Below are 26872 nucleotides of genomic sequence, written 5' to 3' on the forward strand. Positions count from 1 at the left end.
TTTTTAAGAGATTTATCCCACTTTACATTATTATCACACTCGGTTAAAGTTTCAATTTTACTATAGCCCCACCAGCATTGGACATTAGTTCTTGTTGTTCCTTTGATCTAAAGCTATTTTTTCCTGAAGTTATCATCATGTTCTATTAATGGCTATTCTTTTGCTTTCTTCCAAATAATGCCCAAATGTATCCATCAAGCTGTCTATTTTCTTTGGTTTAGGGAATTGAGTTACTTTTTTGGATCATAAATTGACAGAAAGGCTGCAATACTTATAAAATATACACATATAAATCTCACAGTCATAGGTATCTTATCTCAAATAAAAAGTGGCCTGTGTATGGAGAAGAAATCTCTAGAAAATGTTGCTGAATTATAATGGAGGAAGTGCCCATACCATGTAATAGCTTTAACCAGGAAAAACAAATCTCCCCAAGAACATTGATGAGATATCATTGATTCCTATTATTATCTTATTTATTCACTCAACAGATTAATATTGAACACTTAGCAGGTGTCAAGCCCTCTTGTCAAAGATAAACAAAACCAGACACTAAAGTGGTAAGGACAGATTTTAATTAATAATATTCTGGTGATGCACATAGACTTCTACTTGTACAGAGGTGACTGGGTGTTTTCAGGAGGGAAGGGACTGGGGGAACCAAAGAGGGACTTGAGCAGAGGCAAGGAAGTGAAAAATGACAAAGCATTGATCACATCAGTTCCGTGAGACCAGCGATGTCTGTAAACTGGCAAATGTCGGAGTTGGGATTCTGACACTCCAGAGGGACTGGGAGGCAGAAAGACAGAGACCTGTCTTGCCCGCTGATTCCATTTCTAAGAAGTGGCTTTCAGGTTTTTGAGAAAGGCAGTCCTGAGCTGGAGATACATACACATCTCAAAGGGACAGAGGAAGGATTTACCATTGTAAGCCCTTTGTAGTAAATGCCCTAAGAATGAGCAGAGGCCTGCCTGTTTTCAGGTGTTAGCTAGAGCAAACAGTAAATTCTTTTGACAGCCTGGAGTTTGTTTTTCTGGAAGATGCTTTACAGGGGCAGCTGCCTTAATGATCCCTTTTTTTGGGGTCATCCTAGGGATGTGGCCTTGAACTGTTAGAAATTATGTTCATGTTTGTTGAAGTCTTTTGATGGAGAAGTGGGTGGAACAGGATGGGCAAAATGATTTGTGCTGAAAATCTGCAGTTTTTGTAGGCCAAGGCTTCTGTAGAGAACCGAGCTTACAGGAGGCCAACACAAATTTGGTCAAGGAGACAGTCCTTGTCGGTAATTTCAGCTCTGATAATGTATCAGGGTATACTGAGAAAGACAAGATTGTGGATTTTCCTTCTACTCTCCCTTTAGGAGGAAGAATGTGTGAGAATGAACAAGGAAACAAGTAAATGAGGTTATTATATTGCAGTAAGTGTCTTTAAGGAAAAGAATGGAATGGATAATGAGATAGAATGATGAGAAGAGACACTTTAGATAAAGAAATCAGTAAGGTTTGTCTGAGTTGACATTTGAGTTGAGACCAAAGGTTGAGAAAGTTTCAGCCCTATAAAGAACTAGTAGAAGCATATTTCAGAAAGAATAAACAGAACACACAATGGTCTGAGATGGAAAAAAGGTTAGTGTGACTGGGCTACAGAAGGTGGAGCCTGTTCCCCAACAGGTGCATGGAAAGGAGCACTGACTACACAACTGGAGGTGCCCAGTGCCAAAGGAAACTGGGGAGGCCTCTGTTTAAAAATTATTAAGACTTTCAAGGTGGCAACACCAGTGCAGTAAATCCAGTTCAAGACCCTTGTGATTTTAGGGCCCTCTGCAACTACATAGGTCTAATATCCTTGAAGCCCACACTGGGGTTGGGAAAGAGGTAGGTGTGACCAGGGAACAGAAAGAAACCGGGACAAATTTGACAAAAGAGAGAGAATAGCAGGAGATGGAATTAAAAAGAAAGGCAACCATCAGATTGTATAAAACCCTGGGGATCATTGTAAGGAATTTGGATTGGGGAAAAATACAATAGTAATATTTATATGATAATAGCTATTATAGAAATTTAGGAAGCTGATTCTAAAATTCTAATATCAAAATACCAAATATCAAAATGGCCTTAAACATAAAATTCCTAATGGCTTTACAAAATACTGAAACAGTTTGGAACTCATGTATCTTCAAGAATTGTCAGCCAGTGGGAGCATGCTTAAGAATCACTGATACACATATGAATTCCACTCTCCAGCTACCAATTTTAAATGAAATCTGCAAGTTACCCAAAACTGTTCTTGTTGCATAGTCTTTCAAAAGTCACTGTTACCATTTCCAAGATTGCAGCATATCCTGCATTATACAAGGATAGCTTCCTTTTTCAAGACATGCTTTGGGAGGCCCTTTGCCGATTTCTGAGGCTTTGTAGTGATCTTATCAACAACCTACTTATAAATCATCTGTATGACAGGTCACTTTCTGCATTTGACCCTACAACGTTTTATAAAATAACTAAAAATATATGTAAATTGAATCTTTAAAAAGATGCTTGCATTTAATAGCAATAAATGACCTGATTTAACTGCTTTCTGAAATTTCTTCCTTTTCACCCACATTCTTTACATCTGCGCTACTCTTTTAAGTTTTATTTATGGTTTATCCATCTTTTACTCAACATTTCCTAAAGTCACTTCATGTCTGTCTTAGAAAATGAACTCAAGCGTGAATTTGTTCAGTACGGTGATAATAAGCACCACTTGAGTGTTGAGTGGATCAGACCTTCCCATGTGGATCTTGATGTTTGCATTTCTCAGAGCGCATCTCCTTTTTGATTAAGAAGATGCTTCAGTCACCTTACTGACTTCATCTCTTTCCTTTTCAAAGTCCTTTATAGCTGACTCTGAATGTTTCTATTGTTAAAAGTTTTCTGCAATTTAGAAATCTTATTTTAAATCCACAAAGCACCCTAAATATTTTGCCAACATATCTGCTTATTATTTATGATAATGTTTGCCTTTAGTGGTAAGAAGACTAATGCTATGTGAATGACTATTATAACTCATGAAAATATTTTATGATATTGATAATTTATATATATATAGAAATTATCTGAAGAAATGTAGCAGAATTTTTATTTCTCTAGGGTATGATTTTTTTAAATCTTATTTCTCTCTACCATTCTATAACCCAAATGTGTACATTTAAGAATTCTTTCATTAGGCTTAATAAGAAGAGCTGATTTTCAAGAGACAACAGGACACAGATGATGTTTAGTGTCTGTCATCATTCTGTCTCCATATGTCCAAATCCCACTTTCTCACAAAAACAGCTCAACTCCCACTTTGTGTGTGAAATCTCCCCCAGCTCCTCTGGTTTTACCCTCATCAAAGCACTGAGTTCAGGGGCCTCTGCAAATAACCTTTACTTTACCAATTAGTATTTGATTCTGTGTTCTATTGTATCATTTTCTAACGGTGAGGTGTTTTTTTCTTCTCAATTATCTTTTTACCTCCTTCAGGACTGGGATGATTTTTATACTTTTTTCCCTGTGTTAGTTAAATTTGCCTCATAAAATCTAAGTGAGCTCATATCTGACTTTATAAATACTAATTATAGAATAATAAAGCTGGAATTAAAGCTCTTAGAGATCATCTAACTTATCTTTATTTTAAAGAAAAAGCTAAGTCTTCAAGAAGGTAAGTGGTTTGTGCAAAGTTAATAGGTTTAGTAATTTAACTCTATTAAAGAAATACACACACACGCACTCTCTCACACACAATTTGCACATTAGCAAATGGGTTTATGTATCTTTGCTGGAATATTATGTTTGTTGAATAGCCCTTTATATACCAGGCATTTTGCTAGGAGTTGGAAAAACAGAGAAAATTTCATGAAGGAGAAAAAAGACCTCTGTGGAGAAATTCAACAAGACTGTAATATTTTTTAGAATGATTAAGCTTATGAATCAAGATAGTGGTCATTTTTTTTCTTATTATCCATGCATTACATCTTTGAATTCAGGGATTTTCATTTATCTTATAAATAGTTATATCTTAAAGATGTTCAGATTTAAATTTCTTTTTTATTTATGATGATTTAATTTCATAGTGAAAAATTACCTTACTCAGATCTTCTTTAAAATCATCTTTGTTGTAAGTAACCAAAATTTAATTCAAATTAGAAACATTTTCATATGTTGTTAGGGCATATAAAAGATAGTGTGTGATTTTGTTTCTTGAGATGAGATTTACTCTATTAGTGAATTTCAATTGTATTATCTATAGTCACATGCTGTGCTTTAGGTCTTCAGAATTGATTCATCATATAACTGAAAGTTTATACCCTTTGACCAGTCTCTTCTCTTTTCCTCCACCCCTCAGCCCCTAGTCACCACCATTCTACTCTCTGTGACTATGAGTTTGACTTTTTTTTTTTTTAAAGATTCCACATATAAATGAGATCATGCAATATTTGTCTTTCTGTATCTGGGTTCACTTCATAAAATGTCCTCCAGGCTTATCTAAGTTATTGCAAATGACAGGATTTCCTTCTTTTTTATGGCTGGATATATTTCATTGTATTTTCTTTACCCATTTATCTGTTGTAGGATACTTAAGTGGATTCCGTGTCTTGGCTATTGTGAATAGTGCTGCAGTGAACATAGGAGTATAAAGATCGTTTGGAGATAATGATTTTATTTTCTTTGGATATGTACCCAGAAGTGGGATTACTGGATGATATGCTAGTTCTATTTTGAATTTTTTAAAGGACCTTTAGACTGTTTTTCATAATGGGTGAACCAAAGATATTTCTTCTTTAAATTGGAGAGAATGATGAATTTCACATGATTTATAAAAGTTCATGCAATTGCTGACAGTGAGAGAGAACTGGATAGAGTTAAATACTAAGGAGAATGGAAAATGTTTGGAATAGCTATCAGGGTCAATGGTGAGTCACACAGAGATGCGTAAACTGATTGCTACCTTGCCACAAGAGTTCAGCTGAGGTTAATTGGCAAGGATTTGTAGTTTGTGACTCCATCATTGCTCAGCAGCTTTAGAATTAAAAGACGAAAAGTATATTCGAAGGCCAAGGGAGTGAAGAATTCAAAGGTGTTAATGATACTGTGGTTGATTTGGGGTATCCTCATGCTGAAGATATCCCAAGGTGGGGTAAAGGGCTAGAGATCAAGATGATAGGCAAAGAAATGGTTTATTTATAATATAAGAAGTGAGAAGAAGAGCCAGAAGATTCAAGTGAGTGAAAGATTTTTTTCAAGTTAGAGATTTTGGACTAAATGCTGTTTTAAGTTATAATGAGGCCTGGGGTTTGGCCATACCCCAATGTGTGACTGAAGTGGGACATAGAAGGTTTTAGAGGTGAGATGGCTTTTAGAAGGTCATCACTACATCTCCAGAAGTGACAGATGATAGCCCTGTCTGGCATTGTGTCATCAAAGGAGAGGGGAAGGGCACACTGGCTTTAGTAGGTGAAGCTAAGGGGAGCATGGTGTGTAGGAGAGAAAAAATAATATTTTGTTCCCATCTTAGTTTCACCGTTGAGGCTCCTGTAACAAAAGACAGATTAACAAGAGAAAAGCATACACATTTATTTAATATAAATGTTGCACGACAAGGAATCCTTTATCAGGAAGAGAAGACCCAAAGAAACATGGAAACCTATGTATTTTTATGCTTAGGTTTGATGAAGAGTGGACAGTTATGTAGAACTACGATTGAACAAGAAGATACGACCTAATGATAATGAACTAGGGGAACTTAGCGAGGCCTGTTTGTTCAGATCCTTCTCTGTGTCCTTTTGCCTTCGGATATAAGGATGTTTCTTCCCTCTGGGAATAGGGAGGGCACATCTCAAACAAGGATCTTATGACCCTTTAGGGAAGAAGGGTGGGAGAAGGTCGGAGAGATCTTGCTGTGTCTGCTGTTTTCTCAACTGCCTATGTGCTATATTTGGAGGTAGTGTGTCCTGAACCCTCTCAAGTGTAAACATCCTTTTCTCTTGGTTTTTGTGAAAGAGAGATTATACAGCCAATAATGGACAAGATTATGTAGAAGATGGCATTATGTTGGGAGCATCAGGACTGATTCAAGGCGATAGGTTGAAATATTAATTATGAACAAAATGTAAGGGAATGTGTAGAAGAACACAGAATCCACTGTAATGGAGAAAGAAAGGTAGATAGATAGGCTGTTTGCGCATGATAGTAATACTATCCATGGTGGGAAAATGAGAAACAGGGAAAGGAAATGGAGGAAATACTAAAAGGAGAGAAGCAAGAAAAGGTTAGCCGGGATAGAAAAGTTTGAGAGACCTTTTAGCTCAGGGAGAAGAGATGGGATACTTGCAAAATTTTGTAGCTTGAAAGGTCAACAACATCAGCTACTTCCAGTATTTCAGTGTCAAGGGTAGGTTCATTGTCAATGTCATAGTTCAGTTGCTGAGCTTTACATAGGACTAGTTTGTTTTGGTAGCTTTGTTGAATTTGGTGAGAAGAGGGAAGACAGGAAAAACATACCTCAATGAGAAACAGCTTGTTAAATTAATACCACTCAAAACAGATTTGTATTGCAGGTTTTAAGCAAGTACAGTTGTTTTTAAAGCAAGAGGTTCAAAAGTATTCTTGTTGATGTTGATTAATATAGAGAGAAATAAACTGAAATTACACATTTTCCATAAGAAGAATCATATTTTCAGTGAGAAGAATCACAACTTTCTAGTAAAAAAAAAAATCGGAATTCTCTTGTAAGTTAAAAAATAAATTATGCTTTTTCTTTATGAGCTGTATGCCATTGGCAAAAAACAAAAACATAAACACATAAAGAACAAAGAAAACAAATCTAGAAGCAGTTGTTTTGAGCAACCCTCTCCACCCCTGCCAGCATCAATATGCTTCATAAGACTATAAAAATCTAATATTATAAAAATGCTGATTCATTCTTTGGAAAGCTCTACCTTGAGTTAGGGTAGTTTGTTTTTTGGCAGTCTCGTCTCTTTAGATGGCTGTGAGGTGTTTGCCAATGTACTGAAAACGCAGCATCACGGCTGTTTCTCTGACCTCAGCATCCTGAAGTCGTGTTTCAGCTGCTGCCCACCTTACTTCATTTTCCCAGTAGGTCCAGTGCATTTAGATTTGTCATTAGCTTCTAAGGTGAAGTTTGGGCAAAATCCATCTTACTTAGGAAGACTTATCATGCTGCTTACTCTTGACTCCTTCGTGATTCTGCTAATGCTGATATTTTTAGCTTCATATTTTTTCATTAAGACTTGAAAGTCTCTGAGCTTTTCTTACTGATTGCATCCTATCCATGGAATTCAAATGTGCCTGAATTTCAACTTGTTGAAATGATTGAAACTTAAATAAAACTGAGGGGTTGTTTTATAGTTAACAACAACAAAAAAAAAACCTGTTAAGAATGTCTTTAAAATAAGCCCTGTGATAATGAAATGTACTGCTTAGCAGTATGCGTATACCAGTTGGGACTACTGATTTCTATATTTAAGAAGTAAATCTTGCTAATGAGGGTGCTGTTCAACAATGATTTTAGCACTTGTACATGATCCAAATGATAATGTTTAATTATTCTACTTGTGTGCCAAATGACTGTGTTTTTTTTATATATAGCCTTGATTTACCTCTTTGTAAGTCCTTGTTTTCATCTCTTTATAACTTATTCATATTTGTAATTAACAATTAAAATCCATTGTTTGGAGCATTAAGAAATTAGTTAAAACTGATATCTTAAATTAAGGAGTGACCCCCCCAACTCCAAAATTATTGCGAGAATTAAAACAAATGTGGTTTTGTTTCTTTATTTGTGATTCTTTTTCTTGTTTATATTATTCGGTAATTAGAAGTTATGTGTTATGAGGTTTAGGTTATTTGGTAGCATTGTAAATAGCTTCTTTTTGTGTGCTGCTTTGTGGGTCTTTGGGGATAATAGTAAGAGTCCTTTGAGCTGACCTAGTAAAGCAGTTTATTCAACGATCACTTTACTGTGAATACTGTGGGGGTCAGCTTTTCTACATTCTAGATTCTTCTATTCCTTATCCTTGCTGCTCTTTTTGATATATATTAGTGAAAAGGGAACTTTCAGCCATATATTAATGCTTTTGAAGTTCGGTGGTGCATAGCTGTCAGCATAAAGTAAGATTATACAGTTTGGAATATGAACAGGGACATGTAGAAGGATACACATGCATTCATATAAAGATACACAAACTCAAGCAAAAGATAGAGGAACTCTAAATTACTTTCCATATGAGGTATTTATATTTGTTCTCTATCAAGGATAAAATAGAAGAAAATTTAAAATTTCCTAACTGTATTTTGGTTGGTAAAATAAAATTTCAAGAGTAAAATTATTATCTAATTTCACCTTACAAATTATTTTCTTTAGGGTTTCAGGACAAACTTATAAAGATAGTTGTATCACAGGGTGGATTTTATTTCAGTGACACTTTCCACATTTTATTCATTCATTTATATTAGTTGGTGGGGAATAAGTAAAAAACTGATTAATTCTTATTATACAGGTAAGTTTTCATTGTCTTACTGCTACTTAATAGCGGTACAGTGGAGTCAAGTACATTTTCAGAATTCACATGCCCACTTATCTGTGTAGGTTCAGTTCTAAAATGCTTTTCACAGTGAGTCACCGTCATTAGCTTTCCAAAAATGACAATTTGAAGGACAGCCCTAATTTGTATATGTGAATTTTTATGTGCTTGTTGAAAAATCAGTCCAGAGGGATTTGGGGAAGATGGTGGTAGCATGGCTTCAGAGTTTTTCCATGTCTTTTGCCTTTACCATTTTCCTCCCATTTGTAAAGTAGTTACGTTTATAAAAAGACATTTGTAAAGAGAACGACTAGAGAGCAAAACAAAAATGTGCGATGTTTAAAACCAAACTAGATGACAAGAGAGATCCAAAATAAATCCAGGTGGCCAGAAGCCACTGTCGACCACAGAACCTACAAGATGTCACTGCCTGTATGAGAGGAAGGAGAAGGAGGTAAGGGTGCCTAAGAACCCAAAATAGGCAACAGATCTTCAGTGGAAAGCTGGTTTGAGAGCAGAACTAAACCTGGCGGGGCTTTGATATGCACAAAGACTAGGGTAAAAAGGTGTGACGTTTCTAGAATGCTCCTGCCTGCTCCATCAGAGCCTCCTTCCAGAAAGAAGGTCCAACACTGAGCAAAACTTCTGGGAAGAGAATCAACATGGAGCATCTTAGGCAACAGAAATGAAAGAAGGCCTAGTTCAAAATGTGCATGTGTGCTGGTAGAGGGTGTTGGGGAACAGGACCAGGAAGTCCCAAACTCAGGTGCTGCTATGAATGGAATGTTTATGTCCCCAAAAAACTCTAGGGTTGAAATTTAATCTCCAATGTGATAGTGTTAGGAAATGGGGCCTTTGGAAGTGATTAGGTCATGAGGATGGAGCTGTCATGAATGAAATTAGTGCACTTGTAAAAGTGACCCCAGAGAGCTCTCTCTTCACCATGGGAGGACACAGTGAAAAGATGGCTGTGTATGACCCAGGAAGCAGACTTACTAGACAACAGATCTGCCAGTGCTTTGATCTTGGACTTACCAGCCTCCAGAACTGTGAGAGATAAATTTCTGCTGTTTTATTTAAGCCACTTAGTCCATAAGTATTCTGTTATAGCAGGCTGAATAGATTCAGACACGTATTGTATTTATAAATACCACACAAAAGCAAGAGAAGAGTTAGAAAAGCTTTCCTCAACCTCACTTCATTCTAAACGTTTAGGAAAATTAATTATACTACCAAAATTGAGCAACGGAATTATCAAGACCAAATCTCATATAAAGCAATTTTAAGAAAAAGAGATAAGGAACAAAATTACGTCATTACAAATAAAGCATGCCAGTGTAACTACTTTATGAATGGGGGGAAAATGGAAAAGTAAATCTATATTTTAATGTTTACACTAATCATATGGGAAATGATTAGTTAAAACATTAGTTTATTAGTGTTCTAAAACTGTTATGTACATAATATGGAAAAAAGGAAATGAATAACTATGGGATTGTCTAGGTCTATCATCTCTATGTCCTTGAGAACCAGATTTTTGGGTTTGAAAAAAGGACATAGAGGTGTATTAGAAAACAAGTTAGGTCAAATCAGAAATCTGAATTGGAATCATCAATGTAACTTCAAAAGAAATTTTACCTTCAAATGTGTATTTCCCAGCTCCGTGCAATGAAAATGCCTATTAACACTGGAAGGACCTAAAAGGGGTGCTTGGAACATCTTGTAATAGTAGCTAATAAAGAAGCTATTGAAGACTGTGAGAGCCACATTAAAAGTTGCCAGATGACCTTGACCTTCAATAATGAGAGTTGTAATAGATTGAAGCTTATCAAATACATTAAAATCTTTGAGTTCCTCATGATATTGAAAAAAAAAGCATTGATCATCTTTGGAAGATGATAGGAAACCATTTTATAATATTGAAAATTGATCAATAATACAGTCAAACATTTATTCTGACATTTCTAAATGAACTGTACCACAGAGTACCTAGGTGTTAGCTGTAGTGATGTTTCTTTATAAAAGTATGTATTGGACAGAGTTCTCTAGAGGGTCAGAACTATTAGGACAGATATATATATATATATATGAAGGGGAGTTTAAGGAGTATTGACTCACATGATCACAAGGTGAAGTCCCACAATAGGCTGTCTGCAAGCTGAGGAAAAAGGAAGCAGTCCGAGTCCCCAAACCTCAAAAATAGGGAAGCCAACTGTGCAGCCTTCAGTCTGTGGCCAAAGGCCTGAGAGCTCCTGGCAAACCACTGATCTAAGAGTCCAAAAGTTGAAGAACCTGGAGTCTTGTTTGAGGGCAGGAAGCATCCAGCACGGAAAAAGATGAAGGCCAGAGGACTCAGCAAGTCTGCTGTTCCATCTTCTACTGTTGCTTTATTCTAGCCATGCAGGCAGCCGATTAGATGGTGCCCACTGAATAGATGGCACCCAGCCAGTTTGGGTGTGTATCCGCCTCTCCCAGTCCACTGACTCAAATGTTAATCTCCTTTGACAACACCCTCACAGACACACCCAGGCACAGTACTTCGCATCCCTCAATCCAATCAAGTTGACAGTCAATGCTAACCATCACAAAGTATTTCAGCTAATAAATGAAAAATGAATGATAGAATGACACCATTTTGTAATCCCCAATGAATGGATACGGGCACATAGCATGAACAGCTGCTAAGATAACATGAGAGATGACAGCTATTATGTGCCTCCTAAAACACTGCCAAGTACCACCAATTGTCTTGACAAAAATCTGATGCATTATCTGGATCTAGTTGCAGATTTGCAGGAGGTTATCAGGAGGACAGAGGAAAGTGCTGATCTGTACCAAAAATATACATTCTGCAAAATCCAGACTCTGGAAGGCTCCACGTGTCAAATTGTCTGGGTTTTCCAACAGACAAACTATAGCAAAATGGCAGGTGTGAAGGAGACACCTGTAGATTAAAAGTGATTTAAAATACATTGTATTTTTAAAAAATGAACAAAACTAAGGATAGACATTGGAGTGATGAACTATTTTTGAAACATAAGTTATGTACTACTTCTAAAGATGAAGTTACTGGTAATAATGGAGATGGAAAGCCTGGAAGGGGTATCTGGAATGCACAGCAAAGTTCTGTTTTCTAACCAGGGTGATATACTGATAATATTTCATTAAGCAATACATCTTGTGTGTATATATTTTGTTTTACCTTGAAATAAAATTAATTATAAAAATAAATCAATCTAGTCACCCACATTTTATGAATGGTTATCTCTGGATGGTCAAGGAGCTGGCAATTTTTATTTTATTTTTACTCCTTCATGTGTATTTATTTTTGTTTCTAGTTGTACTTACACTAAACCTGTCTTATATATGCCATTTAAATCTTTTTTAAGTAGCTGTGACTGCAGCACCATGCCATCATGCCTACCTTTTTTTTTTTTTTTGGATATAGAGACAGGGTTTCACCATGTTGCCCAGGCTGGACTTGAACTCCTGAGTTCAAGCGATCCACCCTCCTTGGCCTCCCAAAGTGCTGGGGTTACAGGTGTGAGCCACTGCACCCAGCCTATTTATAAAATGACATTTTCAAATAATTTTTTAAAAAACTAACCACATGGCATCTAAGCAGTACTTTATTTAAAATGAAGGAAAAATTTAGGATGTAATAATAGATATTTTATCCAATGGCTATGGATTCTTTCTTTTTCAAAACTTTAAACAGTTTCATTTTTCTAGAAGCAGTGACATAGTCTCGTGAAAAGACTCAGGCTTGCAAAAACATTTTCCTGACTGAACTTGGTTGGAGTCCATGAAAGGCTTAGTGTGAGTTTACTTAGGCTTCGAAAATCTGATAATAATCACCTCAGAGACCATGATGTTAAATGAGGTTGAAGGAAAACAATTTATAAGGTACAAGGTCCTATGCTAACACGTTACCCCTTGTGTTTGATCTAATGGGATCTGCAAAATCAGTTCTCCTCTCCTTGCAAAAATAAACAGAAACCTAATCTTCCAAGAAATGCTTTTAAAATGTTGGATAATTTGTATAGTAATGAGTGTTCCTTTCAATTTTATCTTTCTATCATAATATCAATAGTTATTTGCTTAAAAAAAAAAAGAAAAATGTATTTTACCTAGTGTAAAGATAGAGTTGAGTTTGGTTGTATTTATTATGGTAGAAGGGTTGTTCTCTTTTTCTTTCTTTCTTTTTTTCTTCTTAACAAAAGCATTGCTTTAGCACTTAAAAATAGAGAAATATTAGGAACTATCATTATATAATAAAAATTGGATTAACTATATATAAATATTTTAAGATTTTTGGTGCAAAATTGGGCTTAATTCATTTTATTGGCTCTATCCCAGCTGAAGAATTACATTCTGATAATCTGAATATAATCCCCAGTTCCTGTGGGATGAATTATTTTTCACTTTTTCTTTTAATATTGCATAAAGTTTATGACACTAGTGAGTTAATGCTCTTAGATTACAACTTTTCGTGCTAGCTTTTTCCCAAGGAAATACAAATAAGCAATTTCTGTGTAAATGTGTACTAATTTTTAAAAACATGTAAATATGAGTATTATTAGAAACTATTTAATTTCAGTAACTGCTATAACTTTTTAAGAAGGCAGGTGGGTGTTTGTTGGTTATTTTGTGCATGGGATAGAGAGGGGTATTTTTTGTTTGTTTGCTCATTGGTTGGTTTTGCTTTGGTCTTTCATGCTTGAAAATATTTAGCTAAAGAAAGTATGATGTGGAATTGGACTTGTACTTTTGAATAATTTGTCATTTTTTCCCAAGCAAAAGTTCATGTTGGAACCCAAATATAAATAAACTAGAAGAAGAATATGATGCTTAGTAAAAGAAGCAAGTCATAAAAGACCATGTATTATGTGAATTTATTTATATGACTTGTCCAGAATAAGCAGATTCATAGAGAAAGTAGATTAATGCTTGCCATAAGTTGTGGGAGGAGGAGGGTCATGGGTACAGATTTCCTCTTTGGGTTGATGAAAATGATCTGTAATTAGATAGTGGTGATGGTTGTTTAACTGTATGAATAGACCAAAAACTCCTGAAGTATATACTGTACCATACTCTTTCTGAGGCAGACTGGAAAGGGGGGCTGATGCCCTGCCCTCCTGGCCTTTTCTCTCACCCACTCAGGGCTGGCTGTGAAGACTGGATATGGCTTGAAAACCACTGGCCTAAGAGATCAAAACTTTTACATTGCTAGGTGTGGAGTTTACTCCCAGGCAAAAGCTAGAGCCATTCCTCATTAAGTATTTCTCTCTATATTAACAGTGCACTAAGAGCAGAAAAGAAATAAATTGGGTCATAAATGCTTATCCTTACACACAGGTCGTCTTTATGCATTTTATTATGGAAACTTTTTTTTTCCTTCCTTATCAACACATTCAGAGTAAACATATTTCTAAACTTAATTATCTGCAGTTGTGATACACACTGCAAAAGATGTGAACATCCTTTACAGCGGATGATATATCCTTTTGGCTTTATTTTCAGACCCAGATACTCCTTCTCTAAAAGTTTTCTTATTTGCTCCCAACTACATTCTGCTTTTTCCTTTTCTGCCTAGTGAGAGCTGAATAACCTCAAACCATCACTCTTGTAACAGCCCTTTTTCCTCCACAGGGTTTCCTTGAATTCTTTTTCTTTTCATGACTAGCTTTTTCTTCTGCACTTTTGCTTTGAATTTGGGAAGGCCTATATCCATATAACTGCAGATTATTATGTAGTTAATATTCAGTTATTCAGGAAAAGATTGGTCATTGTGAATCTGATGGCAAGGCCTGGTGATAGCATGGGGCTGGCACCTTTTTCCAGGTTTTTGTTTGTTTGTTTTGTCAGTGTGCAATCTGATGAGTTTTAAATGGTAAGTAGCTGTGGCTTAATCATGCCTAACCTCTGCTTTGGAAGCCGAGAGGATCAAAAGTTCCCTTAATTATTTACTAGAAGCAGACTTATTTTGACAGAATGGGAATGGATAGAAAGTGGCAAAACTGTATAACGGTTGACTCAGAACGTAGTTGTTTTCAAAAACAGTTGGGTGTTTAAGTTTTTGGCTGGGTGCAGTGGCTCACACCTGTAATCCCAGCACTTTGGGGATCTGAGGCAGGTGGATCAGTTGAGGTCAGGAGTTCGAGACCAGCCTGGCCAACATGGTGAAACCCTGTCTCTACTAAAAATACAAGAATTAGCCGGGCCTAGTGGTGTGTGCCTGTAGTCCCAGCTACTTGAGAGGCTGAGGCATGAGAATTGCTTGAACCTGGGAGGCAGGGATTGCAGGGAGCTGAGATCGCGCCATTGCATTCCAGCCTGGGTGACAGAGCAAGACTGTCTCAAAAAAAGAGCAAGTTTCTGTTCGCAAAACAAGTTTCTGTGAGTCCTGGGCATGCATGTTGTGGAGGAAAAAATGAAGGGTGGGGACAGGGAGCAGGCAGCACGTAAGCAAATATACTTATCACTCAGTTTCTGTTAGTATGAGAAAGTTTCTCTCTCTTTCTCTCTCTCTCAGGGAGTGATGTATAATAAGTGGTAGGTTGAGCAGCCAACTTGGAGCCAGAGGATCATGGTCTTCATTCAGTTCTATGCAGATAATGTAAATATTTTAAATACATCTTCAGAAAGATCACAGTTGATATCTGTATTGCAAATAGAAACTAGAATTGTGATATACAGTAGACAACTGGGGCTTGGAGAACAATAGTTCGTGGAATAGGATGATGGCGTGGGACTGGGGTGGTGTTATCCCCTATCACCCTAAATGATTATCAATCATTAGAAATACCCAAGGAAACAGGGACACTTTATACCACTATTAAAAATGTGGTTCAGGTAAAATAACTATATGTCTACCTAGTTGGGAAAGCACAAAGAAATCGACAGCATTCCTTCCCAACTAAAGCACCAACGTGGCCCTGCTCTTTCTTTCTTATTTATTGTCTTTTCTTTTTTTCCACTAGAATATATACTGGGTTGTGTGGAGCCAGCGTTGGGTCTATGGCTAATTTCCATTAGCTTAGTTAAAACCATATAATAGCCATAATACTCTGTCATCAGTAAATTAATAGCAAATTGCAAGTTTTAAAGTGATAAGAATCAACCAATAACGTTTCCAAAGCTAATTTTACTTTTTGGCCCAAGTGTGAAAATACTGGGGAAATGAACTAGTTATGGTTTATTTTCAACAGAGAATGAAAAATTATAAACTTATTACTGGATATATTTAGTATGAGTTATTATTGCCAAGTGTTTTTATGAGACTGTGCTTTACTTCAAAAATGCTTAAAACGACCAAAACTGTTGACATTTAATTGCACCAATTTACATCTGCTCTGATTGTGTTATAGATAGTTATTGCCTTCAGTTTTACTAAGCGAAGTGTAATTTTTTTTTCAACCTTATAGACAACGTCTGGGGAAGATGTCCGGGACTTCACAAAGGTGCTTAAGAACAAGTTCAGATCAAAGAAGTACTTTGCCAAACACCCGCGACTTGGTTACCTGCCTGTCCAGACAGTTCTTGAAGGTGACAACTTAGAGACGTGAGTTTGATTTTACTATTAAGTCTAGTGTGGACATTTATGTCTGATGTTGTCTTTTTTATGTTAGTAACAAAAGAGAAATTGTTTAATACCAATTGCATTTTAGAAGAGGTACATTAAACTTGGAATCAGTCTTTACAACATGAAGTTTTACTATTCACTTTTGACATTGTCACAGTCAGAATTTCAATTTTAACCTTGTACCTGTCTTTAAACTTAAAAAAATATGTATTAATGTATCAACCTGAATAAGTGGCCATCTCTTTTGTGATCATCTCTCTTCTTTTTAAAAATACGTAAATTGTGGCATTATATAGTCTTTCATTCTTTTATTTATTTTCCTTCATTTTCCCTAATGGGGGCGTTTTGCTGTTTCTCATAGTATGCTTTACACTCCTTTTGCATCTCTTTAATATAAATTTATTATATATAATACTTTATTGATTCAGATATTTATGCTGAAATTCTATCAAAATATTACATTATATTTTGAATCTATTTTTTATTAAAAATAGAAACAACAAACTGTGATAGCTTTATATATTACATTATATACATTATATATACATTAAATATATAATGTAATCTATAAAGCTCTCTTTAAATATTTCTTCAAAGTGTATCATTTGAGTTGGCTAGCATAGATGAAAGTTTCAAGATGGTGAAGTTATGGGATTATAAAGCAAAGGGAATAAGAATTTATGGCCTGAAATGAAAAGAAAAAAAAGTTTTTCAATGACCTAGAAAAAAATGCAAAGAAGTCTTTTTAAGGTACTAAACAATTATGTGTTAAGATCAAAATAGATAGATTTTAAATCTTTGAATTTCTTTTTAATATGTCAGCATAAATATTCCTGCTAAGGCCATTTTCTTGTGTTGAATCTTGGGGAAAATGAGCTTTTGTTACTAATCATCAGCAGAGTGCCTAGTTGAATATCATAATGAAGTTCTAGTCAGAGAAAGACACCATCTCAGATAGCTAGAGAAGAGAAACTCAAAAGTGTGAAGTTTTCTACTTTCTAAACAATAGAGAAAATTGTTGTAAGAAGTATAAAAAAAAGTCAAGTGCATTTTTTTTGAAATGAAACTTTAACCTTCAAATTCATAGTTCATTTTATTTTGTACATGAGAGAAAATCAGGAAATGGTAATATTTCAGTGCATTGTGATAGTCGATGTCTCAAACACGTCAACATAGGAGAATACACTGTTCAGTCTGCAGACCAAAATAGATTTTGTAAAAATCCCTGTAGACATCAAACTTTGTTAAATGTATGTTCCAGTTTATCTCTTTTGTTTGTGGAACTGCTAAGAAAGAGAAGAAAGACCACGGCCAAAGCATAGGAGATATATTTATCCCTCTATAGGTAATGTCATGTGTGTGTATACAGAAAGAAATACAGTGCAAATGCATGTGTAGATAGGCCCATATATAACACATACACACAGAATGTAAGAAAAAATTTTGACTTTTTGATTACTTTATATCAAACTGTGTACAATTAAGATCTATGCCTGTCTTTCTTTTTTTCTTTCTTCTTGAGACGGAGTCTTGCTCTGCTGCCCGGGCTGTAGTGCGCTGCCATGATCTCAGCTCATGGCATCCTCTGCCGCCCAGGTTTAAGTGATTCCCCTGCCCCAGCCTCCTGAGTAGCTGGGACTATAGGCGTGTGCCACCACTCCTGGCTAATTTTTTTTGTATTTTAGTAGAGATGGGGTTTCACCATGTTGGCCAGGATGGTCTCAATCTGCTAACCTCGTGATCTGCCCCCCTCAGCCTCCCAAAGTGCTGGGATTACAGGCGTGAGCCGCCGCCTCTGGCCAGATCTAGTCCTTCTAATCATTCTTTTGCATAGTACAGTTTAGAAAAGATTTTATTAAAGTAATTTCAATTTAAAGAGAGCTATTCGAATACATTCAGGAAAGGTAGACTTTTGGTCCTCTTTTTGATTTGTGGAAATGCTTTTGTCCTTTCCTTCAAAAAGCTGTGTGATAATACATTCTTATTTGTTTTAGTGTAATATGTGGTTTAACTGTGCTGACACCTTAGGATAAAGACAAAAGTGTACTTTTGTTTATGTCCCATCCAATTAACCTTTGGAATGCATAATTCTGAGGTGCAGAATTATTACTTGGTGCTTTAATTTACGGGATAATTTGGTAGGTTTGAACTAAACGATGTGCCTTTTAATCCTTTGCTAAACCATTGGCATTTTGCAACCCAAATATCTACATCCTTTCCAGGATTCATGCAGATAGATACATATTTATACTCCTTTAAAACATTTTTAATTTGCCTTTCAATGTCAAAATAATCATTGGCATCAATCACCCTATTCTGAGTGACTCTATTAGGTAAGAATTAACAGGAAAGCATGTCAAATAATTTTGTGCTAAGATTTGGGGGTATAATTCTGAAAGTGCCTCACTTCAGTTCATTCAATTGAAAATGAATTTATGAGCATTTTTAGTGAGGGGAAAACAAGAGAAAGATAGGAAGGAGTATAAGCTTGCGTCCAATGCCCCAAGATCCTTATTGGAAAGATTTATGAACTACTGGTTATAGTGGGCAGGTTTTCTTTTTTTAATACTCAACCAAGCTCTTGGGATTTGATATAGTTCACTTTTCAGCTGAGCCCTTTCTAGGACAGGGCCGCTTAATCTTCTGGTATAACAATTTATGTGAGTGAGTAATAAAAAAGTTTGATTTTGTTTATTCTCCTATTTGTGGGAGGAGAACATTGGAGAAAAACCAGTGAGGTGGCAAATGTGTTGAAGTTATTTATGAAGCTAATTAGAATTTTCTTTCCCTTCTTTCTTTTTCATCCTTGCAAATGTAATGTTTTATCTTCTGCCCAGTAATTACACATGCATGCATGGAGGAGGGGATTTATGGGGAAAATGAATTATTAGTAGAAGGGAGTAAACAAATCCATGCTAAAGTTTATTCAATTAATTTTGTAACTATGTAAAATATTTCAGAAAATAAATCAATAAATGAGTAGAGTTTGATTAAAGAATACTCCATTGAAAATAAACTTGAAGAACAAGCTAAAATAGTAGCAAAAGTAATTCAAGAATTGTGAGAATTATTATTGGCTAAAGAGATAGGTTCGTTTCCCTAAAGATTAAAAAAGGTAAAATAGACACCTCCCCCTGGTATTGGTTAAATGGGAGTAGATAAATTTAAAGATTTTGTTTTAAGCCTTTGCTATAGCAAGAACCAAATACATTGTAAGTTTATCATCACTGGACTGGGAGGAAGCGTAGCAGCTAAGTTGACACCTGAAAGATTAATAGGGCTAGTTGTTGTGTGTTTGGTGTGGGAGGTGAGGAGGGAGAGTTTCTGGTCAAAGGAAGCATTTTCAAAAGCCTGGAGGCAATATACTTTCAGAAACTGGGGTGGAAAACTAGCAACAGTGGCAAGAAATGGTAGTGGAGAGAGATGCTGGAACCATATAATGAAGGGCCTTCTAAGCCATGCCAAGGTGTTTGGAGTTTATTCTGAGAGCAATGGGGAGCCATTGGGGGTCTTTAAGTAAAAGCATCAGGAATCCCACTTACCCTACTCTATGACAAATGGATTGAAGAAGGCAGAACATGAAGAACAAGGAAGAGCTATTGACAATTTAAGGCACTAAAAGGGTCACTAAATTCTTCAAATATATATGTATATCTGGGATCACCTGTTCAAACTCACCTGTTCAGCCACCCTTTTAATGATAGGTTCTAACTATATATATATAAAAAACCCAGATATATACACACACACACACACACACACACACATACCAGATGTATATATACACATATACATATATCCCAAATATATATATATTTAATTTATATATATAATATATAAATATATATTATATTTTATTTGTATATATATTATATATATTATATTTTTTAAAATATATAATATATATTTAAATATATAAAATATATAAATCTTATAAATCTTATATTATTTATATATATTATAAATATATATATATATATATATATATTTAATTTTTCTTTTGAGACGGGGCCTAGTTCTGTTTCCCAGGCTGGAGTACAGTGTCATGATCACAGCTCACTATGTCATTGCAGCCTTGAGCTCTCAGGCTCAAGTGTTCCTCCTTGGAAATTCCTAGGCAGTATGCAGAGTTACGGGGGTCCCCCCAGGGTTAAGAATGACACTGAATGAACAGGCTCCAGACACAAGCCTGTGAGTCAAGCAGAACAAGTTTTTTTATATCAGTTTGCAGATTAAACTTCTGTATAAAATTTTCAGCCTCCCCTGTAGCTGGGACTGCAGGCACATGACACCATGCACAGCTAATGTGTTTATTTTTTGTGGAGATGGCATCTCATGTTACCAATGTTGGTCTCAGACACCTGGGCTCAAGCGATCCTCCCACTTCAGCTTCCTAAGGTGCTGGGATTATAGGTATAAGCCACTGAGCCTGGCCTGAGTTACATTTTATATAATACTAAGTGATACTCTTACCTCAGCTTCCCAAAGTGCCAGGATTATGGACATAAGCCACGGAGCCTGGCCTGGGTTACATTTCATATAATATTTAAGTGTATTTAGTAGAGTCCGATTTCTTGAATATTAGTGTGTGATTGACAAAATCACCTGTTCAGCACCATGCTGAAGGACAGCGATAGGCTGCATTATGAAGCTTGGGCTAACACACACGTTGGTCTTATTTCCAAGCCCTTTTAATGATAGGTTCTAACTATGCAGTTTCTCATTTTCTCCTTTCAGAATTAAATGAAAAAGCTTATCATTTAATCTTTTTTATGCAAATCAGAATACTGTGAAGTCAATGAAGCCCAAGGTTTGGATTTTTTGTCTTTATTTCTTTCCTTAGAAATTTTTCAATTATCTAACAAAATTTGAGAAACCCTTCAGTTCAGCGCTCTACCCTTGCTATTCTCATCTGAGGTCACAGCTCACTTTTGTGATAACTGGTTTAAGTTCGCAAGAACCAGTCAAGCAATTTGACAGAGCTTTTCCAAGGCTGATTAAGATAAAAAATACACACTTTTCTTCTATTGAAGTTCATGGCAAATGTTTTGCTACACTTGAATTTTAGAAATAATCTCTTAAGCATTTACTGTTTTAGAAAGTATATAGCATATATCATTTCACCTGATATTTAACCTATTTCAGGGTTAATGAAGAGCATTGATATGGAAAGAGTATTGACTAATACTATGTTGTTTTATTGTTATTGTATCTATTTTTCCCATATGTAAATTAAGTTTCCTGACAGTATAGATATTCTGACAGAGTGGATAAATGCCTGGTTCTAAAAATAGATCTAAAGAGTCTTAGTTTTTTATCCCAGTAAGATAACATTCAAAAGTCTTTGCTATGCAGACATCAACCTGCACTTCACTAAAGAGAAAAGTAGGCATTTTACATACCTACTTTCTTTTTCTAAGTAGGTATGTTTCATAGAAATAGGAGAATCAAGGTGGTTTGGGATACTTTTGTTTCAATCACTATTAGCTTCTGCAGACTTTATTTAATTAAATAGAGAGCTAATTTTCTTTGTACTTTAAATTTTCTACATTTACTCTCCTTCCTCCTCAGAAAGTTAGGGTTGGAACCAGCTTTTAATTAGGATCAGCTGTTTTCAAAAGTATTACATGGAGACTTGGGAATTCCTGGGCAGTATGCGACATTCCCAGCATTAAGAGTGCCACTGAATGATCTGGCTCCAGACACAAGGCCCTGAGTCAAGCAGAACATGTTTTCTTGTATCAATTCATAGTTTAAATGTCTAACATACATTTTTCTTGAAGAAAATGTATCATGATCTCAGGAAGTTGCCTTCAGTTTTATTTCTGATGTGACATTTTTGGTGGAGTCTGGAGGCAGCATCTACGTTGCATGTTAGTTCAATGGACCTGTGAAGTTGAGGTACTTTGCGTACATCTGGGGTTTGAATTTTTACATTTAAAATTGGATGAAGAACAGAAAAATCTAATTTTACTGCACCTCTGCCATCAACATATAATGTAGTGTTTCGTTTTTAACTTCACCTTTCTAACCAAGTTTCTTCTCTAGGAAAAACAAAAAAATGATTGCATCCCCCCTTGGTATATTATAGAATGTTGTCTTCACAATTATTCTATAATTTTGAGCTATTTTTGAGCATTCTGGTTTTTTCCCCAGTAAGAATGTTTAAAGACGTGTTTGCTGTCGTGTAACAAATATCCTGTAATATCTGTGAAAAGGCCCCTGCAGACTCTTGAATACACAGCATGTTCTCTAGAATACACTGTGGCTTCTGTTACTTTTGATTTCCCCATGGTGGCTCTCAGGGCAACCACATATATAAGCAGAAGATAATTGAGAATCTCCCCACCAGCCCTGCTGCTTTTGTCTTAAATTGCTCTGAAGTGTTTGTTCCGTGACTTTTGTTTCCCTCTCCCTCTTTGCAGTCCTATCACACTCATCAGTATGTGGCCAGAGCACTATGAGTGAGTATTCATAGCCCCACGTGCAGGAGAGGTGTTCTGATCAGTGGTATTAGCATGGGGGTCTTACTAAACTCTTGGTCTAAAATAATACTTCTGTGTTCTGGGTAACAATCCTCATGGTTTGTTTGCATGGCAAATTCATTACTCAAGTAACCTAACATTTCTAATCGTAGAAACTGTCAATATTTGGGCATAAAATTGTTGCTTTGTTTTTTTCCTTTAAAGCCCCTCACAGTCTCCTCAACTGTTTCATGATGACACCCATTCAAGAATAGAACAATATGCCACACGGTAAGAAACTTCGATCAGAGCCCTCCACTGCAGTGACACCCAGAATATATCTATTTCTAATTTATCTCATACCATGACTACACCTTGATTTAAGGAATGCAGTTTTGCAGGAGTCATGATTCCTTTCTATTTGGAATTTGGGCTCTCATATTTTCATGTTGCAATTTGCATTTGACCAAACACCTGCTGTGTATTCTATGAAAAGTAAACCTAAACAGGATGTGATTATCTAGCTAATGAGAATCCAAACACAGTACAAGTAGGATTTAGACACTGTAACCAAATTTCAGTGAATGAAAGTGGGATTGCACGTATTCTCAGGAGATGGTGCACATATGAATTATAATAGGTAATTAAATTTATGCTAATGCTTTACGATAGGGGTTTATTTTAGAGTCTCTAAATAATGTAAAATATAGGCTGATCTTGATGGTGTGCACATATTTTCAGAAAAGTGGTATATACTAGGTGTCTGTGGTTCTAGTAACTAGCTATGCCTAGAAAGGTTAATTCAAGCATCATAAAAATTGTAACATTTGAACTGGGTCTAGGCCAACTAGAATTTCTAGGGGAAAGTCTTGGGCTGATGGAAGAATATACTCAAAACCATTGTGCTGGGAAGGAGCGTGGTTTGTTTACTGAACTGCAGGTAGGGGAAAGGGAAATAGGTGAGAGAGTGAAGAGACAGGAGAGGTCTGATAATGAAAAACCCTGCCACTAAGGAGTTGGCTCATGTCCTTAGTTAAAGGGAAGTCATGGAGAGTTTTTATTATGAGAGGAGCATCATTACATTTGTGTGAGCGTGTCACTCTCACTTCAATGTAGACCAACTAGAGGGTTAAGGAGAGCCTAGATCTGGGAGCACAATTAGAAGATTGGGTCAGTTAGGAGACTTTACAACATGACAGAAGATAAGGACATCAAGGCAGTGGGGATGGAAAGGTAACTCAACATGAGATGTTTTAGTGTTACAGTTTTGTTAGGAGATTTGGATTTTTTTATGTTTTGTCAGAATTTTGACAATTTAAAAATAATTAAGGATGTACATCCAATTGACCGTGTCCTATATGGTCACCTTGTCTAATCTCCTTATTTTTATTTTGCAGACTGGCCCAGATGGAAAGGACTAACGGGTCTTTTCTCACGGATAGCAGCTCTACCACAGGCAGTGTGTAAGTAGATCATGAAATTAGTGCTGCCTGGGAAGGCTGTTTCTTGTACCGTGGTTGTCAGAAACAGTTTTCACTGACTGTGGCTCTGAATCTTGATCCCACTCAAAATTATTAAGTGTGGTTCCAAAAATGTCTACATAGGTTTTATGCTTTCAAGCCGTGATAGTATAAACTCAGTATGTTTATTTACTTTGTTTCATATAAGTTAATGAAAAAGTCTTGCATTTTCAACTTATCTACCTCAGGAAATCAGATTGTTTTATTTAAAATACCAGATATATATATGTATTCATTCAGGTATATGAATATATATATATTCATTCAGGTATATGAATATATGTTCATACCAGGTGTGTGTGTGTATATATATATATATATTCATTCCATTTGTCTCATATTTCTTTTTAATTTAACAAAGGTAGTTTGACAGAATATGTGCCCCTTCTGTGAAATAATCTCCCTTCCACTAGATAACATTTTTTCCATAATATCTGCATTTAGCAACTCTGACCCACACATGCTTAGACGTATACTCCTTCCCTTCATTGAAAACTGTTACTTATTTTATTTTGTTGGAAACTAAGAAAAGCACCACTGACTTTAGAACATTAAAAATTGTATTATATACTGAAAAGCTTTCTAGCCAATTATTTTATTTCTGATTTGCCCATTCGTGTATATTCAACTTGGTTGTGAAACTTTCTCAGCAAATATTTTATCCTGATTATCCCACTATTGTATGTCATCTTACTTTTGAAACTTTTCCTTCTTTTTTGTGCCCTGGAATTCACATTTTTAATATCTAAAAGACTTAATATTGTCTAGTTTATGTGACTTATGAAGTTTTCTTGTGGTTTTGATCTGGTGGGAAGCTATAAAGTAGACAGAAAAGTTGTCAAACATAGTAGTTGGGTGATTTCACTAAAAAAAAAAAAACCTATGGACAGTGCCAGGTTAAAATGCTTTAAGTACTCTAATATAGAACGTTCTCTTGCTGTATTTTCTAAAAATTGTTTTATTTATTGTTATGGATATAAATAAAAGTTATCAGGAGGTTTTCAACTTCAGATTTCAAAGGTTGCATCTCAATACTGGACTGTAATGCAGTGGAGATTTATACATTATCATTTATGTACTCTGAGTGTGCAACAATTCCCAAATCAAAATAATAGTGCATTTATAATGTTTGTTTTATATTTAACCTATTAGTGTACATTTTATGTAAAGTAGTTCAGTAGCTTGACTCTCCCCTAAATCAACAAATTTCCTCAAGGCTGAGCATAGCCAAAGCATTAAAGGAAATAAAAGATAATAATCTGGAACAAAATCTTACTTCTTTAAAACGTTTTGTCATGCCCTGTGAACACAGTAAAAGTTAATGCTCAAATTTAGTATATTGTATCTTCAAATCAAAATAAAAACTATTTTCAGATTTAGCACGTTTCAGAAAAAAGATTTTAAATATTTTCTGAAAAGAAAAGAAAAAAATCAGAAGATTGACAGCCAGATAGATTTTAATATACTGTCATTAGATATATTAACTCATTCACTCATCTGACAGGTAGTTGTTATTAATATATACTTACCGTGTAATGGTGTGCTGGACCCAATTGTGAGAGCTGTTGCTACATTTTCACATGTTTGCAAGCTGTTTGTTAAACAGAGCCCTTATTCAAAATAATTTATATTCATGTATACACAGTTACAATTAAATAAATTAGATTAAAACAAAAATAAAATTAATTCTCAAAACTCATCACACCCTAATGATTTTACTTCATTTCATTAATATCTATGCCCTTGGGATTATTTATTATAAGCTTCTACCCCCTGCAACCCACAGGCCGCGTGTGGCCCAGGGCAGCTTTGAATGCAGGCCAACACAAATTCATAAACTTTTTGAAAACATTATAAGATTTTTTTGCAATTTTTTTTAGCTTATTAGTTATCATTATTGTTAGTGTATTTAATGTGTGGCCCAAGACAATTCGTCTTCTTCCAATGTGGTCAGTGGAAGCCAAAAGATTGAACACCCTGATTTATTGTCTCTCAGGTGTTGTGCAAACGTGTATCTCTTCCCAGTTCCACATTCAGTGAAGTTATAAACTTGAAATTGGCCATGATTAAAGTATTTAAATCATAGAAGTTGCAAATGCTACAAATCAAGGGCTTTTACTTCTGGAGAACCTGTTAAACATTTACCAACTCACTGCCGCCGTGCACCCAATACTGCAGTAGGTCTACAGATGTAGATGCTGTATCCGTGAATCTTATAAACTAAAAAGGAAATAGCTAAGTAGTCCTACCAGAAGAACATGATGAGGACATCTGTGGTAGACAGAATGATGGACCCCCAAAGATGTCCACGTCGTAATCCCTGAAGCCTATGAATATATTCCTTTACATGGCAAAAGGGATCTTGCCGCAGGCTTTAAATGAAAGACCTTGAAATAGGGAGATGATCCTGGAAAATCCAGGTGGCCCGAGTGTAATCCCAAGGGTCCTCATAAGAGGGAGGGAGGAGAGCCAGAATCAGGGAAGGAGATGTAGCAATGGAGGCAGAGGTCAGAGAGAGCTCTGCAGATGCTGCGATGTTGACTTTGAAAATGGGGAATGCACTAATTTACACTCCCACCAACAGTGTAAAAGTGTTCCTACTTCTCCACATCCTCTCCAGCATCCGCTGTCTCCAGATTTTTTAATGTTCGCCATTCTTACCGGCGTGAGATGGTATCTCAATGTAGTTTTGATTTGCATTTCTCTTATGACCAGTGATGATGAACATTTTTTCATA

At 35.8% G+C, this 26872-nt stretch overlaps 1 protein-coding gene across 3 annotated transcripts in view; it reads left to right on the top strand.

Moving 5' to 3' along the window:
- Nucleotides 1-26872, top strand: part of LOC108285795 (utrophin-like) — a 199427-nt gene that overhangs the window by 149191 nt on the left and 23364 nt on the right. For 2 of the 3 annotated variants that reach the window (XM_017503235.2, XM_017503236.2), the window contains exons 16-19: nt 15994-16130; nt 22577-22615; nt 22841-22906; nt 24013-24078. In XM_017503235.2, the coding sequence (XP_017358724.1) occupies nt 15994-16130; nt 22577-22615; nt 22841-22906; nt 24013-24078 (308 nt within the window). The remainder of the gene's footprint in view (nt 1-15993; nt 16131-22576; nt 22616-22840; nt 22907-24012; nt 24079-26872) is intronic. The other variant, XM_017503237.2, reaches the window with a different exon arrangement.

This window comes from Cebus imitator, unplaced genomic scaffold, assembly GCF_001604975.1.
Source record: "Cebus imitator isolate Cc_AM_T3 unplaced genomic scaffold, Cebus_imitator-1.0 Scaffold307, whole genome shotgun sequence".
Taxonomy (NCBI): Eukaryota; Metazoa; Chordata; class Mammalia; order Primates; family Cebidae; genus Cebus; species Cebus imitator.